This window comes from Herpailurus yagouaroundi, unplaced genomic scaffold (assembly GCF_014898765.1).
Source record: "Herpailurus yagouaroundi ecotype Mexico unplaced genomic scaffold, PumYag 530, whole genome shotgun sequence".
NCBI lineage: Eukaryota > Metazoa > Chordata > Mammalia > Carnivora > Felidae > Herpailurus > Herpailurus yagouaroundi.
Genome location: NW_024412747.1, coordinates 2120720 through 2140508, shown reverse-complemented (window position 1 = coordinate 2140508; position 19789 = coordinate 2120720). Strand labels below are relative to the sequence as shown.

Genomic DNA, 19789 nt, shown 5'->3' with positions numbered 1-19789 from the left:
TTTGTTGTTGTTGTTTTCTTTTTTTTTTAATGTTTGTTTATTTTTGAGAGAGGGGTAGACAGAGTACAAGCTAGGGAGGGGCAGAGAGAGAGAGGGAGATACAGAATCCGAAGCAGGCTCCAGGCTCTGAGCTGTCGGCACAGAGCCCGACGTGGGGCTCACTCGAACTCACAGACCACGAGATCGTGACCTGAGCCGAAGTTGGATGCTCAACCGACTGAGCCACCCAGGCGCCCCAGGGCTTTCAAGTTTTCAACCAATTTTCCAGTCCCTTTAGTAAATGCCTGTGATGGTGTTTCTCAAGCTAGCCTCCTAGGTATCCCTTAACTGGTGTGGAGACAGGACACATTCCCCGTGGTAGTTTGAAGCACTATAAACCTTCATTTGGAGTTTGGTAATTTGTATTAAAAAAAAAAAAAAAACTCAGGGGGGTTTTTTTAGTTGCACTCCATAAATGCTTTTTTCTGTTTGCCTCTAAATCTTAGGGTAAAAGGGACACAGGGACGTGGCATTTTCTCCTCTAGGCTTCCCTCCTGTAGGTGTTTTGCTGAGCCCCCGGGAGCACGCATGATGCCTAGTTTGAGAAATGCTAGGATGGACTTGTGTTTTTCAATCACAAGATACATTTGTTTACTTGTTAAAGATACTACTTTTTTTTTTTAATTTTTTTTAACGTTTATTTATTTTTGAGACAGAGAGAGACAGAGCATGAACGGGGGAGGGGCAGAGAGAGAGGGAGACACAGAATCCGAAACAGCCTCCAGGCTCTGAGCTGTCAGCACAGAGCCCGATGCGGGGCTCGAACTTACGGACCGTGAGATCATGACCTGAGCCGAAGTCGGACGCTTAACTGACTGAGCCACCCAGGTGCCCCAAGATACTACTTCTTTAAATTTGTTTCACACACTCTTGTTTCTACAGGAGTTTAGTTTCACGTACACGTTAGAATAAAATACAGTCCCTGTTCGGAATCCTGTTGAAAAGAAATTATAAAGTACATCTTTAGTGAATGTTTTCACTATTTTGTATGCTGCAAGTGGAACTATATGTTTTTAAGTCTGAAAAAGGTTTTAATAATAAGAACTCGAGAGCATTCTATAATTATTTTGAATAACTCGCAGAAAATGGGTTCAGTGAACATTGATTATCGTCCCAGATTATTTCAAAATCTTAGAATTTTTGTCTCAGTTACGATTCTGTGGCACTTTGTAAATGTGAGACTCCCAAGAAAGAGAATCCTCAACCTCAGTTCCATTATTTGAGAAAACTTCCTTGTTTATTTCGTCAGATTGTTATCCAAATCCTGTTATTTTGGAAATGTCATATTTAAAAAAAAAAAAAATTTCCCACTTAATGTCTAGAATAATGCATAATATTTGTTGCCTGCCTCTGAGGAGTCTGTCAAACTTGATATCAAGATGTATGTAAAAACATACATCAAAAAATATAAGCACACTGAAATAATATATGAAATAATGGCCTTTTTAATATATGCATTTGTATTTCACATTGACTTTGATTTTCTGTGGTGCCTAAAATTCATTTAGGTCTTTATGTTCCTCTAGATAAAAAGCAAATGATTTCTTTTTTTTTTTTTTTTTTAATTTTCTTTTTCAACGTTTATATTTATTTTTGGGACAGAGAGAGACAGAGCATGAACGGGGGAGGGGCAGAGAGAGAGGGAGACACAGAATCAGAAACGGGCTCCAGGCCCCGAGCCATCAGCCCAGAGCCCGACGCGGGGCTCGAACTCCCGGACCGCGAGAACGTGACCTGGCTGAAGTCGGATGCTTAACCGACTGCGCCACCCAGGCACCCCAAAAGCAAATGATTTCTCATCCTATGTAACTCATGTTGAGGGGTGCATTAGATGGTTCAGGGTGCTTTTCAAGGAATATTTGAAATCCAGAGCCCAGGACTGAATCACTTAAGAAAACTAAAACCTGCATATTTTCCCTTGAAGAACTGAGACTCTTCAACTTCATTAATCACCAAAATACCAAAAAAAGGCTTCTTTAAATTTATATGCAAGACATAATTTTGGAACAAGTATTTGGAGGAGTATTTATCATCATCAGTAGATTTTTAGATGACTGTCTAATGATAATTTCAAGAGTAAGAAAAAAATCTGAATATGTACTTTTGAATCTCATGGGATTTTTTTTCTTTATTAAAATTTTTTTTTTAAATATTTATTTTTGAGAGAGAGAGAGACAGAGCATGAGCGGGGTTGGGGCAGAGAGAAAGGGAGACACAGAATCCGAAGCAGCTCTAGGCTTCAAACTGTCAGCACAGAGCCCAATGCCGGGCTCGAACTCACGAGTCATGAGATCATGACCTGGGCTGAAGTCAGACACTTAACTGACTGAGCCACCCAGGCACCCTTTGAATCTCATGGGTATATTTAAAACACAAATCTGTTAGTGTGTGTCATGTATATTCTTACCCAAATATTTAAAGATGAAACTCACGAGCAACCATGTTGTTATGAATAGTAAGATTAGAAGGCTAACGTGAGGGGCGCCTGGGTGGTGCAGTCGGTTAAGCATCCGACTTCAGCCAGGTCACGATCTCGCGGTCCGTGAACCGCGAGTTCGAGCCCCGCGTCAGGCTCTGGGCTGATGGCTCAGAGCCTGGAGCCTGTTTCCGATTCTGTGTCTCCCTCTCTCTCTGCCCCTCCCCCATTCATGCTCTGTCTCTCTCTGTCGCAAAAATAAATAAACGTTGGAAAAAAAAATTAAAAAAAAAAAAAAGAAGGTTAACGTGAGCTGAAGGAAAGTCGAAGCTTGGTCTTTTCACTGTCCTTCACACAAAATATGTTATTACTCATCAATTGTTAACATTTTGGATGCTTACTAGGAAATTATTTGAGTTTTGCTCATCCAAAAGAGGAAGAAGCTGAGGCATCTGGGTGGCTCAGTGGGTTAAGCGTCTGATTTCAGCTCAGGTCATGATCTCACAGTTCGTGGGTTTGAGCCCCGCGTCGGACTCTGTGTTGACAACTCAGAGCCTGGAGCCTGCTTCCGATTCTGTGTCTCCCTGTTTCTCTGTCCCACCCCCGCTTGTGGTCTGTCTCTTTCTCTCTCTCTCAAAAATAAATAAACATTAAAAAAAAAAAAAAAGAGGAAGAAGGCATGTGCTTAGATTGTTAATTTCTGTTTTAAACCTCTGATTATTTCTACTTTCATTTTGTGTTTGCTTTCTTCACTACCACTCCTCAAACAGTTGACTTTGACTGTGTTCTCCCACTCCTGAATTGAACATGAATAAAATAACGTCAATAGTATTTGAAAAGGTAGATAAAATATCTGGCAGAATGGAAAGCTACATCATAGTTGTGCACGCCCCGTGTTTCTTCCAAGAAGCAATCTGTGCCTTTCGCCAGCTACATTGGGATTTGAGTACTGATTCTATCCCTTGGTAGGTGTGTGACTTTGGTGCTTAAAATATTCTGGATCTTAGTGTTCCCGCCTTTGAAACATTACATATTTGTATCTAGTTCCCAGAATTGTTGCCTCACGCCAAGCACTCTCATTATATACATAACAAATATTTGCTCCCTTTCTTATTAAATCTGTATCAAACTACTACTTCTCTTTGTAAAGACTTTTGGGTCCTGTGTAACCTCTTGATTACATGGGCTTCTTATCTGTGTGGTTTTAACTGAAATTTTCTTTGCACCTTCTCAGAATTTCAAAAGAGAAGAGCAGAACTTTGTGGTACAGAATGAAATCAACAATATGTCTTTCCTTATTACGGACACCAAGTCAAAGATGTCAAAGGTATTAGTATAATACGTTGTACTGTTCTAGAAAATGTCTGAATGTAACTTTCATTTGCTGATTTTCTTTTAGATCTTTTGAGGATGTATAACAGATTTTATAGATTTTGTAATACTATTTACCGATTAAACACATATGCATACACACAGTTTTAAGGAAACCTAGGGTGTGAGTAGGTATGATTAGACAGACCCAGAAATGACTTTCATGAAGGAAGAGGTTTTTACTCACAGTTTCCTAGAAACAGAAGGCGTGTCATATGGGGGGGGGGACATGTGGCAAAGCACTGTTGGTCTTGTGGCAGAGGGAACAAGGGGACAAGGTGGGCAGGAACCTGTATTACGGTTTTTGTGGAACTGGACAGGCAAAGCAGAGTTGGCTAGTTTGCATAATTTCAGTGGTCTCTGGGGTGTAAGGAGTGTCCCTAGTTGGGGTACGTAGCCCTGGGGCGATTAGGGCAAGTGGATGGAGGCCCAGGTAAAGGAGGCGGTTGGGGAATATAGGACTCTGGGTTGGTCGGTCAATCTATGAAAGGCATGCTTGCAGGAAAGTCATTTATTATCTGTAGGAAATGACTAGCTTTGGGAGGGGCGATCAAGGATCATCAAGACCCCAAGACATCAAAGTCTCAGAATGAAAAGGCATGCTTAACATACCCACCCACCTGCAAGCACACACACACACACACACACACACACACACACACACACACACACTCTTGGACATCAGAATAATTAGCCGCATTGTTTAAGAACCACATGGATGGATTCCAGGTTCTCACATAGGAGATGTGGGGGGATGCCTCTAAATTTTTGTCTTCTGTGTCACTCATGTTAGGGAGGGGAGGACCTCTCCAAACACTTAAAGATCCATGCCTGTGTTATTTGAATTACCACGAAATAAGAAAATGAACAGATTACAGACACAGAAAGTATGTAACACCGAAAGTATGCTGCCAGGTGGCCAGAGATGCAGCATAGTGTGAGTCTGGCCAAGGAAATCAGTCTCTAACTCCGTCAGTTATGGGGTGGCGTTTCCTTGGCAGGGACACCTGTTCCCCTGAACCCTAGGAGTGACTCGTGCCTGTCACCTGCTTTGTTGGTGACCCCTGGGACGATTGAATAGCATCCCTCATTGCTCCTAGTCTTTTTTAGGGTTTTAAACGCATGCATTTGACACGATTATGGAGGAACTAAAAGCTAAGGGTAACTGAAGCTTTGCATGCCTGCAATGTCTGTCCCCAACTACAGGAGGCTATTTGCGTGACCGTGCTCTTGCCACACGTAAAAGATGAGAACTTTGGGGTGCCTGGGTGGCGCAGTCGGTTGAGCGTCCGACTTCAGCCAGGTCACGATCTCACGGTCCGTGAGTTCGAGCCCCGCGTCGGGCTCTGGGCTGATGGCTCGGAGCCTGGAGCCTGTTTCCGATTCTGTGTCTCCCTCTCTCTCTGCCCCTCCCCCGTTCATGCTCTGTCTCTGTCTGTCCCATAAATAAATAAAAACGTTGAAAAAAAAAAAAAAAAGATGAGAACTTTTCTCCCCTCTGGACTGTCAGCAAGCCTGGAGAGTGAGCTGATGCTCTGTCAGGAGATGCTGTGCTAAAAGCACATGTCTCACGGATGTTTTGAGCCGAAAACCATTAGTGAATTTCTCTGCTTTGACAGCATGTTGTCGATATAGGACGCTGTTAACAAAGGCATAGAGAGAGGGCCCAAGGAGTCCGTGTTAAGTTTGGGAGGATGACGGTGATTGTGGTGTATCATGAAACTTGAGATAAACGAAAAGTCGTAGGATCAGAGGTCTGCACGCCCTTACGAAGACATCTTCTCCCCTCCTTTTCCTCATTGTAGTCCAGTGATTCTCAAAGCATACGCTCGGTGCGCTGCACATCCTATAAGCCACACTAGGGCATCTGTACACACTGACCAAGAGTAACATTTACTCCCATTTTCAGGGGAAAAAAATGCAAAAATGGACAGAAGCATCTTAGTGCCCGCACCCCACCCCCTAAATTTTCTCAAGCCTTTCAGTCTTTTTACCATATGACTGCTAACGCTGTGAAACAAGATATATAACAAATAACAGCAATGTTGATGAAGTACTTAGAAATGAGTGATCATGCTTTCCCTTCTTATTCTTACGTCTCGTCGTTTTTGTCTACATGTGTGCTTGAGCTTTTGTATCACATACATACCATAAACATTTTTCCTAGAAGTAATGTTTCTAGTTTCTTTTTTAAATGTGTATTTATTAATTTTGAGAGAGAGAGAGAGAGAGAGAGAGAGAGAGAGAGAGAGTGCATGCATATGTGTGCATGAGCAGGGTTGGGGCAGAGAGAGAAGGAGAGAGAAAATCCCAAGCAGGCTCCACGCTGTCAGCTCAGAGCCCTATGCGGGTCTTGATCTCACAAACCATGAGATCATGACCTGAACTGAGATCAAGAGTCAGACGCTTAACCGACTAAGCCACCCAGGCTGGTTTAAGACATGATTGTTTCACCAAAAGAATCATGATGTCTTTGTGTTTCAGCATTTGCACAGATTTGAGAGTCACTGTGTTGGCCAAAGTAGCATCATAGTTCTACTTCCATCATATCATTGAGGTGCTCTGCTAACCCCATATGGCAGGAAGGGCCCCAAAGCAGGATGTAGCAAAGGGATGAGTAACATCTTTCCTAAAAGCTGCACTGTTCAGGTCTAGTGCCAGGAATGGGTAACAGGAAGGTAGCCGTAGGTCTTACATCTGAAGCTGAAATGGACAGAGACATGTTCCCCCATGCAGAGCTGGGAACAGAAGGATCCAGAAGGCTTCAGGGATTCCTCTGACAAAGCCTCAAACTGTCTGCCTGAGACATCACCGTGGCCCAGAGATCATTCCCCTGGAGTGCAGAAGGAGAAAGAAACTCTTGAATGGAGATTCAGACCCAAACACAAACCAAACAACATATTGTTATGTATCAGTCTTCAAGCAGACATCCAAACAGGAACGATTGCTATTTGTATGGAGTACCATTTCTTTCTTTTTTTTTTTTTTTAAGTTTATTTATTTTGAGAGAAGAGAGAGAGAGAAAGAGGAAGAGGGAACCCCAAGCAGGCTCTGCAGCACCAGCATAGAGCCTGATGCAAGGTCAAACCCATGAACTATGAGATCATGACCACAGCCCAAATCAAGAGTCAGATGCTCAACCAACTGAACCACCAACATTTAGAAATGGAGTACCATTTCTAAAATTAGAAGATAATATAGAAAGCGGGTAATTATAGATAAAATATGGAAATATGATTGAAGCCAGCAGACCAATTTGGATTATGGTAATCTGGGATTGAGGACCTCATTTTGAATTAAAATGTGTGTAGCCCGTCAGGCAGAGAGAGGCCAGTGCATATGAAATTGGCCGTAATGCTCTAAGGAGGGGGTGACCACCTGTGTGGGACACGGAAGCCCTGCTGTGCCTTTGTCTGAAGCTTGGGAAGTGGTGTTGTCTACAGCAAGTGCATATTAGTGTACTTCACCCAGTTGTTAACGTGTAGGGTGGTGAATGCTCCCCTCCGGTGAAGCCGGTCTCCTCCTGCCCCCTTCTCTTACTCTTAGCCCTCAGTGACAGCCTGGCCCTGAGCTCTCTGGGCGGTAGCCCCTGTGACTTCTTTAAGACCCAACATTCTGCAGGGGCGGGGAACATATTTTATTCACATGGTAACTTGAAAGCTCGATGCAGCGCTTGGTGCATGGTGGCTACTTAATTAATATGGCTAAATCTAAGATTTGACTTTAAAGAGTTTGAAATTTGGTCCTTAACCTGGGCATGTGTACGTGTCTTATTTTACTGTTGATTTTCCAGACTCACTGTTGCATTGGTACCAATGTTGCATCATTGTATTGCCAGCATTGCTGAAGTTTTTAATGGCATGACTTGTTTTAAAAACATACGCAGGGGCGCCTGGGTGGCTCGGTCGGTTAAGCGTCTGACTTTGGCTCAGGTCATAATCTCGTGGTTGGTGAGTTCGAGCCCCATGTTGCGCTCTGTGCTGGCAGTGGAGCCAGGGTGGGATTCTCTCTCTCTCGCTCTCTCTCTCTTTCTGCCCCCTCCCCCACTTGTGCTCCCTCTGTCTCTCAAAATAAATACATAACCTTAAAAAACGAAAACACCAAAAAAAACCCCGTGTACAGAAAGCATCCATGGATCGCCTGGGTGTCTCAGTTGGTTGAGCAGCTGACTTCAGCTCAAGTCATGATCTCACAGTTCCTGAGTTCAAGCCCTGCGTCGGGCTCTGTGCTGACAGCTCAGAGCCTGGAGCCTGCTTTGGATTCTGTGTCTCCCTCTCTCTCTGCCCCTCTCCCGCTCACACTCTTGTTTCTCTCTCTCAAAAATAAAGATTATAATTTTTTTTAAATTTTTTTTAACGTTTATTTATTTTTGAGACAGAAAATGAATGCGGGGGGAGGGGGGGCAGAGAGAGAGGGAGACACAGAACCAGAAGCAGGCTCCAGGCTCTGAGCCATCAGCCCAGAGCCCGACGCAGGGCTTGAACTCACGGAACGTGAGATCGTGACCTGAGCTAAGTCAGACGCTTAACTGACTGAGCCACCCAGGCGCCCCTATAATTTTTTTTAAAGAAAGCATCTATTACAAACTCTTGTTAGTTTGTTGATGTGAGAAAAAAAATAGTGGGTTTTACCTATTGCGTTATAGAATTCTGTCCTATTTTTTCTTAAGATTTCAGTTCCTGTTGAAATGTAGCACCTGGCCTTATTTATTTAAAGCTAGGCTCACTATCTTTTCCAGCTTTATTAACATACAGTTGGCATAGAACAGTGTGCAGTGTCAGGTGAACAAATCAACAACAGATTGACTTGATACACTTCTGTATTGCAACCTGATTATCACCGTAGCATTGGTTAACATCATGTCATATAATTACTATTTGTTCCTGTGGTGAGGACACTTAAGATCTACTCTCTTAGAAACTTTCAAGTAGACAACACAGGATCGATCATTAGCTACAATCACTCTGCTGTATGTTGGATCCCCAGAACTTATATTTATCTTATAATGGGAGATGTGTCCACTTTGATTAGCATGTCACTGTTGTCCCCACCTCCCGGCCCCTGGTAACCACCACTCTCCTCTCTGTTTTTATCAGTTTGGCTTTTTCAGATTCCACATATAGGTGGTATCATATGGTATTTGTCTTTCTCTAACTTGTCTACTTAGCATAATGCCCTCAGGGTTCATCCGTGTTGTTGCAAATGGCAGGATTTCTTTCTTATGGCTGAATAACACTCCACTGTGTGCATATATCCATGCATGAATGCATAGGTTGTTTCCATATCTTGGCTGTTTTGACTGACGCTGCAATGAACAGGAGGGTGCAGACATGTTGACACCCTGTTTTCATTTCCTTTTGCTAAATACCCAAGAGTGTAATTGCTGCGTCCTGTGGTTCTATTTTTAACTTTTGAGGAACGTCTATACTGTTTTCCACAGTGGCTGCACCAATTTACATTCCCATCAAGAGTGAGCACGGGTTTCTTTTTCTCCATATAATCACCGGCATTTGTCATCTCTTGTGTTTTTGATGTGATGAGACTCACTTTTATAATTAATATATCTGAAATATTTTTTTGAAAAAACATTAGTAAATATCTATGATTTTTGTTTTGTTTGGGGAGGCTATTTCACTGTAGGACTATTAGAAAAGTCTTCCCTTTTTCGTGATCCTGTATTAAATTTTATTTTAGGTGAAATTGTTAGGGCTCTGTGTGTGTGTGTGTGTGTGTATGCGTGTGTGTGCCTGAGAGGGAGAAAGAGACTGATTCGTGACGGGGATCAGCTGACCCTACTTTTCTGTTTAAATATGATGCCCATATCGACCATGCTGTTGCAAATTCACCTCTGATTCGAATGTTAGGAATTGGTTGAAAATGAAATATCATGCAAATTCAGTAGTGTTAGCAGTTCTGCTCAAATTATTGAGCAGCTCCTAGGGACAAGACGGAGTGCTTGGTTCTAAACACTGGAAGGGCCCCTGGGTGGCTCCATTGGTTAAGCATCTGACTCTTGATTTTGGCTCAGGTCATGATCTCATGGTTCACTAGATCGCACCCCGCATCAGGCTCTGCACTGACAGTCCGGAGTCTGCTTGGGATTCTCTCTCTCCCTTTCTCTCTGCCCCTCATCTGCTTATATTCTCTCTCACTCTCTCAAAATAAATAAACTTTAAAAAAACTCTTATGGGGCTCCTGGGTGGCTCAGTTAGTTAAGTGGCTGACTTTGGCTCAGGTCATGATCTCATGGTTCGAGCCCCGTGTTGGGGCTGTGCTGACATCTGTGCTGACATCTGTGCTGACAGCCCAGAGCCTGGAGCCTGCTTCAGATTCTGTGTTTCTGTCTGTCTCTGCCCCTCCCCTGCTCATACTCTCTTTCTCTCTCAAAAATAAATTTAAAAAAACATTAAAAAAACTCTTTAAAATAAATAATGAGTATGTGAGTGAATGAGTGAAGAGTGAATGAATGAATGAATGAATGAATAGAAAGGAGCAGACCAAGTTTGGCCCCTGCCCTGATGGAGCTCATAGTCTGGTGAGAAAACAGCCACCAAACAAACAAACAAAGAAACCCAAGATAGGGGTGCCTGGGTGGCTCAGTCACTTGAGCGTCCGACTTCGGCTCAGGTCATGATCTCGCGGTTGACAAGTTCGAGCCCCGCATCGGACTGTGTACTGACAGCTCAGAGCCTGGAGCCTGCTTCAGATTCTGTGTCTCCCTCTCTCTCTGCCCCTCCCCTGCTCATGCTCTGTCTCTCTCTGTCTCAAAAATAAATAAACATCAAAAAAATTAAAAAAAAAACCCGATTGATATAGTCGTACATAAGCATATTTGATTGTAGATTTCATTTCTTTGTAGTGGAAGTGGACTATATCATCACTGGAAGTGTTCAAAGATGTGTTAATTTCTCTTTTCAGTTTATATTTTTCCTGTGGTATACAATGCAAGATTATTATTTGAGCATAAGGAGGAGTTCATTTATCTAAGTGTTTCTCAAAATGGAGCAGTTTATAATTGCCCTTAGTGTTGATTTCAATTAGTCTTATTGTAGGGTCACTTGAATATTTATAAATATCAAACCAGGTATAAGCCCCTTGTACTTATACAACCATAAAACCAAAAATCTTTACAAGTTAGGGTCAAGAAAACCATAACACCAACAAAATTTAGACATTAATGTATTGTATGATATTGTTTTGCTGAAACTAAATTACCAGAATTGGATAGAAATATGTTTGCAATCATTTGTATCAGTTTGTTTAATTTTTAGGATGTTGGTTCCTCATTTGGATAATTATTTTTATCACTGTGGTTACATTTCCTTCATTTTTAAATGAGCAAAGAGCTCATTTAAAACCACTGATCCATTATTTTTATGGGTTAATTTAATAGCACAAATAATTATTCATAGGGGTTTTTTTTTCCACCAGATTTACTGAAAATAATCTCTTATGAATTGGTACAGATAAGAACAGGGTCCATGCAGTAAGTCCATTTCGTTGGAAACTGAATATAATTCTTATTGCTGTGGTTCAAATATTATAGGTTTGATATATCAACATATACTCTCTGTATATATGTGTCATAGTAAATATATCACATAATATAATTAACAATATATAAGGCACCATTACTTCATGATGACTCAATTATTTTACTACATAATGTGAAAAAATTCTTTTAACATCATGTTGTGATAGCAACATAGGGAAAGCATATTGTTTGTATGTTAAGTTCTCTTCTGTTTTTTTCTCAGTAGACCGAAACTATTACACTATGTCACTGTCATGAAGATATCTGCAGTGTTATTGCTACAAAGAAATTTAACAAGCACAAAGCAGTGGATATGGGGCAATTATTTTAGTTTTGACATTAGCATATGCCCTGTTAATAGAAAGAATGACACTTACTACACAGTGAAAATTAGATTCAGCATTGAAAGTGACCCTGACACATGAACATAAAATTCAACAAAATCCCAAAAGAACCCTGAGGTAGCATGGCACTACTCAGATGTGAACAGGCCGTCCAGAGATATAATCCTGAATATTTGTTATACAAGTTAGTATATTACATCTGTTTCCACTAGAGAGGGGTTAATGCTCTAGGGAGACGTGTTTGAAGACTGCATAAAAGGCTAATATATTTTATAATAGTCTTATATACACTGTGTTCATGTGTGTGAGAGTGAGAGCATGTGTATATTTCAAACCAAGCATCTATCAAACAAAAATAAGCTATATGTTCCTTTTTTTTTTAACAGTAAGATAGTTTATTCATCAGATTCTATGTATGAGTCTTCCTTACTTGTTAAATATGACCCTATACGTTATAATTCTCTTGAGCTTCAGTTTGAACAAACCCACTGCCTGAGAGGCATCGGCAGTTAAACTGAACAGACAGACAAAGTAGCTTGAGAGGAGTGATAGGAACATCTCTAGCCGGTTTGGATCCACAGGAGGAGGTTCTTCTGAAGGCCACGTGGGATTGCATGGATTTCAATTCATCCTGCAGTGACAGCCTTCTTAGGCACAGAGGGATTGCCCCCAGCTCTCCTACCCTGCCCCCAGCCTTTGGCATGACCCATGAGTTCCAGGAAGGTCGTAGGGGATAGAGTTGGAGGATGGGCACCGACTGGCTTGGCAGCTGGAGTTTCTTGGGATTCTTTTTTATTTTTAGTTATTTAAAAAAAAATTTTTTTTAACATTTATTAATTGTCGAGACAGAGAGAGACAGAGCACAAACAAGGAAGGGGCAGAGAGAGAGGAAGACACAGAATCTGAAGCAGGCTCCAGGCTCTGAGCTGTCCTCACAGAGCCCGTCGTGGGGCTCAAACCCATGAACTACGAGATCATGACCTGAGCCAAAATCGGGTGCTTAGCTGACTGAGTCACCCAGGCACCCCTAAAATCATTTTTATTATTTATTTTTCGGTTAGATTTCTTTTTTTTAATTTTAATTTATTTTTAAAATGTATATCCAAGTTAGTTAGCATATAGTGCAACAATGATTTCAGTAGATTCCTTAATGCCCCTTACCCATTTAGCCCATCCTCCCCTTCCACAAATCCTCCAGTAACCCTCTGTTTGTTCTCCATATTTAACAGTCTCTTTTGTTTTGTCCCCCTCCCTGTTTTTATATTATTTTTGCTTCCCTTCCCTTGTGTACATTTGTTCTCTGTCTTAAAGTCCTCATATGAGTGAAGTCATATGATATTTGTCTTTCTCTAATTTTGCTTAGCATAATACCCTCTGGTTCCATCCATGTACTTGCAAATGGCAAGATTTCATTCTTTTTGATTGCTGGGTAATACTCCATCGAATATATATACCACATCTTCTTTATCCATTCATCCATCGATAGACATTTGGGCTCTTTCCATACTTTGCCTATTGTTGATAGTGCTTCTATAAACAAGGGGATGCATGTGTCCCTTTGAAACAGCATACTTGTATCCCTTGGATAAATGCCTAGTAGTACAATTGCTGGGTCGTAGGGTAGTTCTATTTTTAGTTTTTTGAGGAACCTCCGTACTGTTTCCCAGAGCGGCTGCACCAGTTTGCATTCCCACCAACAGTGCAAAAGAGATCCTCTTTCTCCGCATCCTCACCAACATCTGTTGTTACCTGAGTTGTTAGTGTTAGCCATTCTGACAGGTATAAGGTGGTATCTCCTTGTGGTTTTGATTTGTATTTGCCTGATGATGAGTGATGTTGAGCATTTTTTCATGTGTCTGTTAGCCATCTGGATGTCTTCTTTGGAGAAGTGTCTATTCATGTCTTTTGCCCATTTCTTCACTGGATTATTTGTTTTTTGGGTGTTGAGTTTGATAAGTTCTTGATAAATTTTGGATACTAACCCTTTATCTGATATGTCGTTTGCAAATATCTTCTCCTATTCCATGAGTTGCCTTTTAGTTCTGCTGATTGTTTCTTTCACTGTGCAGAAGTTTTTATTTTGATGAGGTCCCAATAGTTCATTTTTGCCTTAATTTCCCTTGCCTCTGGAGATGTGTCAAGTAAGAAGTTGCTGCGCCAAGGTCAAAGAGGTTTATGCCTGCTTTCTCCTTGAGGATTTTGATGGGTTCCTGTCTTACATTTAGGTCTTTCATTAAACCATATATTCTTAAATTTTTCCTCTTAAGCATTGAAAACTATTAAACATATAATATCAGAAATTACTATGGACTTTTCATATATCCATCTGCTTCTCTAAAATCACAATTTGCATTTTCCTTCTAAAAGCATGTAGAAAGCACACCAGTGAATTGTAATGACCTGGGAATATGAGAGTAGGAACTAAAATTAGCAAGAGATGCTAAGAAGGAGAGAGGAAAAGTATTCTCAAAAATAGGGACCAAAGAAAAAAGGAAGTTGGAACCACTATCATGTTAGAAGAGCCTCCAATTTTTTTTTAAATTTTGTTTAACGTTTATTTATTTTTGAGAGAGACAGAGACAGAGCATGAGCAGGGGAGGGGCAGAGAGAGAGGAAGACACAGAATCCAAAGCAGGCTCCAGGCTCCCAGCTGTCAGCGCAGAGCCTGATGCGGGGCTCGAACCCACAAACTGTGAGATCATGGCCCGAGTAGAGGTCAGACCCTTAACCGACTGAGCCATACAGGCGCCCCAAGGCTCCTAGTTCTGAGTGTGGGAAAAGCAGTCACCGACTCCAAAACTTGTCTTTGTTCCCCAGGCCGCTGTCTCTGATCAGGAAAGGAAGAAGATGAAGCGCAAAGGAGATCGGTACTCCACGCAGACCTCTCTCATTGTGGCAGCTCTGAAGCGGTTACTGCCCATTGGGTTGAACATCTGTGCCCCTGGGGACCAGGAGCTCATCGCTCTGGCCAAAAACCGATTTAGTATGGTAAATTTCCTGTTCATACCGGTGGTAATGATCACTTGACCTCCAGACTCAAATGTTTAGACTCCCTTTTTCTCACTGGTTTGTGTCAGGATTTCATTTCCATTAGATGTTTTAGTAAGCAGTTTTTCTGTGTATGCAAAGACTGCCCATTTTTTTTGGGGGGGGCGCTATTTTTATTTCTAAATTATGTTGATCACCTCCAGGGAATATTCTGAAACCCAGTAGAAAAGATGCAAACAAGTTGCTGGTAGCGGGAAAAAAAATGGATTTCATATGAACTCCTATATAAAATTTGTTATGAAAAATGTATTCAAATTTAGGAGGGATAATTTTTCAGTGTGAGAAGCATCATGGACTGTGCTGATCGTGGTTAGATAAGGTGTTGACTTTCTAAGTCAACCAAGTTGACTCTTCGACTTGGCAAGCATCAACATTTCAGTTCTCAAGATTTCTTTATGACCTCTGTTTTTTCTCTTGGTGGCTACCTAGACGCACTTTTTCAAGAATATACAGCGGGATCATTATTTTATATTTATGTAAATGGGAGGACATTTTCTTTTACCCCCATTCCCACGAGGAAGCACCTCTCTGAATATCCAGAATTGGATACCCTGAGATAAGCAAATTGAGGGGACATTGTGTCACCATGGGCTGCACAGATTCAATTCTGGTGGTGGTCATTCTAGTATTTGATTCTCAGGGTATTTCCTTGTTGTTACTGGATCAGAGGGGGGTAGTATTAAATGCCAAAAATTACTTTCTGGAGAGTTCAGAGAATGATGGAGATATACCCCTGTTTGATCACAAGGGAACACACCTCTGCCCCCACTTTTTGTGAACCAGAAATTCCATTCCAGTGAGTCTTAAGACACTTCCCGTAGAGTCGATGTAAGTTGGTACCTTGTTTCCCGTTCACAGCAGTATCAAGAAATAGTCTGAAAAAGAACCCCCCCCCCCCCGTTTGTGGGGTGTGTTGAAACACTATACGTAGGTTTGGGCAGACATACACTATTTCAAAAGAGGTTGGAGTTACTTCTGTTGACTTGTGACAGTTGATGCATTAATGGTAAGACTTCTTTTAGGTAACATTTATTTCTTGACAGAAAGACACTGAGGATGAAGTACGAGATATAATCCGCAGTAATATTCATTTACAAGGCAAGGTAAGCCAAATTTAAGTACATAGTATTTATGAATTCAGTGAATCTCTCTTTAGAATAGTATCACAAGTAATGTCACTTTAGCAATTCAAATAGTGAAAATATATTATTTTAATCAGTCTTTATTCTACTTGCAAAACTCTTGGTATTAAAGACTCTCAAGATAAGCAATGTATTTTATTTACTTTAAAAAGTCAACGTAGATCACCAAAGATTTTTAGACTTTGAAAAAAAATATGTCACCATTTGAAATAAAGGTGGGAAAAATTTCCTTCATTAGCTGAGTTTGAGGACTTTTGGGACATGGAGATAGGTGTCCATAAGAATTTGAACTTTTTCATCTAGTGTCCAGAAATTAAATATATGTCATTAGAAGTCATTAGTACATAGGAGATATTAAGACTTGCTGTAATAGAAATAGATGAATAAATGAATTTACCTACGGAGGTAAAGGAAAACATAAATGTGGGTAAAAAAAATTGGTAGAAGTACTTTTTGTACTACTTTGTAGTACAATTTGGAAATTTTTCATACTAGGGGATAAATTGTTCATTTGTTTACAGAACCCGTTATGCAGTGTAAGAAGTCTAGCAATTTGTTATCTTGATTCAGCCTATTTGCTTCTATTCTGGTGTCCCTTCTGGGAAATTTTTTCAATTATGACAGTGTCCAAATGTCAACAAATAGTGACCACAGCATAACGTTTGCTTTTCTGGGTATTAAAATGTTTCTTTCCAAGATCAAAACCGTATTCTTTTTTTAACACTTACGAGCACAATATGATAAAGGTGAGACATACCTTTCCAGTATTCACAAGGCACAGACACTGATTTAGAGCACACTTCGTGTGCACTTTGACGTGTAGGTACTCATATTATTTAGTAATAACTTGGCGAGAATGGGAGATGAATGCCTTTTAGATTTCGATCTCTTCTCAGATTGCAAAACGATTATGAGCATTTTAAAATGTACTAATAAAGCCTCTGCCTGAACCTCAAGTGAAGGGTTTATGCTTCATATATGGGTGTTCGAGGAGATCCTGTAGTCCATGCAAAGGTCTCGGGATCCCCAGGACTCAAGACCACACTTTGAGAAACATGGTCTAGGACAACCATTACTGAGCAGAGACAGGAGATGTTCAGCACCTCTAAACGAAGGTTCTGTGCTCTTCTCAGGAAATAAATAAAACAGGATGTCTTGAAGAAACAGAAGGAAATCCGATTATATCTAGAAGTTTTTTATAGTAGTACTGAGGGCAATTTATGTTGTGTCTTGGGGAGTCAGAAAGAGAGAGGAGAGCAGAGAAGGAAACACATTTATGATCAGCATTTCACTTCCAACTGAATGAGACCTTAAAATAAAGCAGTAATGAATACATATTCTTTTTGATATTTCAGTCTATACTTGTTTTGTGAAGAGTCAGGCACATATATTATGGAGACACACAGACTTACAGAAGATGAATTCTTTTATTCCTAGCACCTTCTTGAATGTATTGTCTTGAAATTGTAGGATGGGTCATCCTGGGGCCAAAAGAAGTAACTTTATATGAGAAAGAATAAAGATGCTGCTTATTTTACCAAATATAAGTAAAAATGTGTATTTCTGTCTGGAAGCACCAGGCACAGTCCTCAAATGAAAAAAAGTATGTGGAGGAAAAACATTTTGTTTTATCAAAGGACAGATGGTGTCTACAAGCCATTCAGTGTATAAAATCCTGTGTTTGCCCCTAGATGAGTTATTTTTCACATGTCAAACTATGTTTTCTTGGGCTGGGAGTTGTGAAGTTTTAGATTTGTCCATTTACTTCTGCTTCATTACCCTCAGTCCCCCAGTTTTCATGGAGACTTGAAAGGGGAAGAGAAACATACAGGGATGACTTTGCCTATTTTCAATAATGTAGTTATTCTATATTCTTTTTTTGAAGTAATGTGATCTTTTCCCTATAAAGATGTTTATATTTGTCAATTTCTACGATTTTATGATAATCTTTCTCAAAAACATACAGAATTCAGTTGTATCTCCCACTCAGGAAATTTGACAATTTTAAAAAGACTCCTTTATTATAAGAATATGATTTTATATTCCTCCATTGTTTTATATTTGATATCTTTGTTTCAGTGAGACTAAACTCAGTTGCAGAGTTCCTATATTTATAGATAAATGAGATCCTGTATCATTGCCTGTAAAAGTAAATATGTAAATCTTTCAGTGTTTGACCATGCAAGGGGAAGAGAAAGATAGATCACTTTGCCTACTTCCTTGCCTTGATCATATCCAGCTCATCCTTACATTCTAGGTAAAACTTCACTTGTTCAGGGGAATCTTAACAGCCACCAGCAGGATAGGTCCAAGCTCATGATACCTTATCTTTCTCTTGAGTAGCTCTCCTCGCAACTGTACATATTTAATTTCTGTCTTCCCCACTGGATGGTAAATTTCATGAATACAAGGTCTTTCTCTGTGTTGATCTCTTCATGGTGTTTTGACACTGGGCTACACCCAGTAAAGTAGGTCTTCCCTTCCTTACATAGTAACCTTGTATTTTTGAAACTTTTTTCCTTTTTCATGCAGTTGGAGGATCCTGCTATCAGATGGCAAATGGCTCTTTACAAAGATTTACCGAACAGGACTGAAGATACATCAGATCCAGAGAAGACCGTAGAGAGAGTATTAGATATAGCAAATGTGCTTTTTCATCTTGAGCAGGTTAGATTCAGCATGGATTCCACAGTATTTGCCTTAACCATGTAAAAACATTTCAAAGGTGGTATGTGTTAATTTGTTAGCTATGGGTGGGCCAAAAACATGTGTGTTCAGCTTACTCATTATAAATAATATATGATTCAGGAGTGCTTATACCTAATAAGCAAATTTCCAAGCTTGTAATTTTTGTAGCAATATATAGGTAATATATTTTGAGATATCACAGCCTTTGTTTTATTGTCTTTTCTCAAAATATTTCTTTTTTTTTTTTTTAATTTTTTTTTTCAACATTTATTTATTTTTGGGACAGAGAGAGTCAGAGCATGAACGGGGGAGGGGCAGAGAGAGAGAGGGAGACACAGAATCGGAAACAGGCTCCAGGCTCTGAGCCATCAGCCCAGAGCCCGACGCGGGGCTCGAACTCCCGGACCGCGAGATCGTGACCTGGCTGAAGTCAGACGCTTAACCGACTGCGCCACCCAGGCGCCCCTCAAAATATTTCTTTTTTAAAAATTTTATTGATTTATCTTGAGAGAGAGTATGTGCGTGTGCAAGCAGGGGTGAGGCAGAGAGAGAGGGAGAGAGAGAGAATTCCAAGCAGGCTCCATGCTGTCAGTGTAGAGCCCAAAGCAGTCCTCGATCTCACAACCATTAGATCATGACCTGAGCCAAAATCAAGAGTCAGATGCTTAACTGACTGAGCCCCCCAGGTGCCCCAAAATATTTCTATATTTATACAGATAAATAGGATTATACACTTAATTTTAAGTCATTCTGACAAAAATTTCAGGAGTTACCTGATTTCATGTTCTGTGTATCAAATTTTTATTACTGCTCATAACAACATGTTTGAGATGCTTTCACTAGTTTAATATTTGAATTTTTTTGGTTACTTACCTCAACTTTCCTTTTATTAGAGATATTTTTGAGTTAATTTTCTCCAAGATCAGCAATAAATATATTTAGATAAGAGCTACGGCATCGATATTAAAACTGTGTGAGAATAGTGGTTTTATATAATTTTTCAGTTGTGTCCTATTTTAAACTACAAAGTTTACTATGTGTTTGATTTCTGTATTCATTACCTTTGTTTAACAATTCTCAAATTGATAGTATTCGAAAAATTATCCATCAGTGGGTTACATTTTTGTGTAAGGAATCTTCTGGCCTAGGTAAGATATTTGCAATAGAGGGACATTGTCCCTGTGTCTCATGAGGTCCATTCGGCAAA

General features: G+C 40.3%; 1 protein-coding gene across 13 annotated transcripts in view; it reads left to right on the top strand.

The window, feature by feature from the left end:
- Positions 1-19789, top strand: part of RYR2 (ryanodine receptor 2) — a 768472-nt gene that overhangs the window by 636026 nt on the left and 112657 nt on the right. For all 13 annotated transcript variants that reach the window (XM_040464903.1, XM_040464902.1, XM_040464892.1 and 10 more), the window contains 4 exons: positions 3690-3782; positions 14522-14692; positions 15796-15855; positions 18427-18561. In XM_040464903.1, the coding sequence (XP_040320837.1) occupies positions 3690-3782; positions 14522-14692; positions 15796-15855; positions 18427-18561 (459 nt within the window). The remainder of the gene's footprint in view (positions 1-3689; positions 3783-14521; positions 14693-15795; positions 15856-18426; positions 18562-19789) is intronic.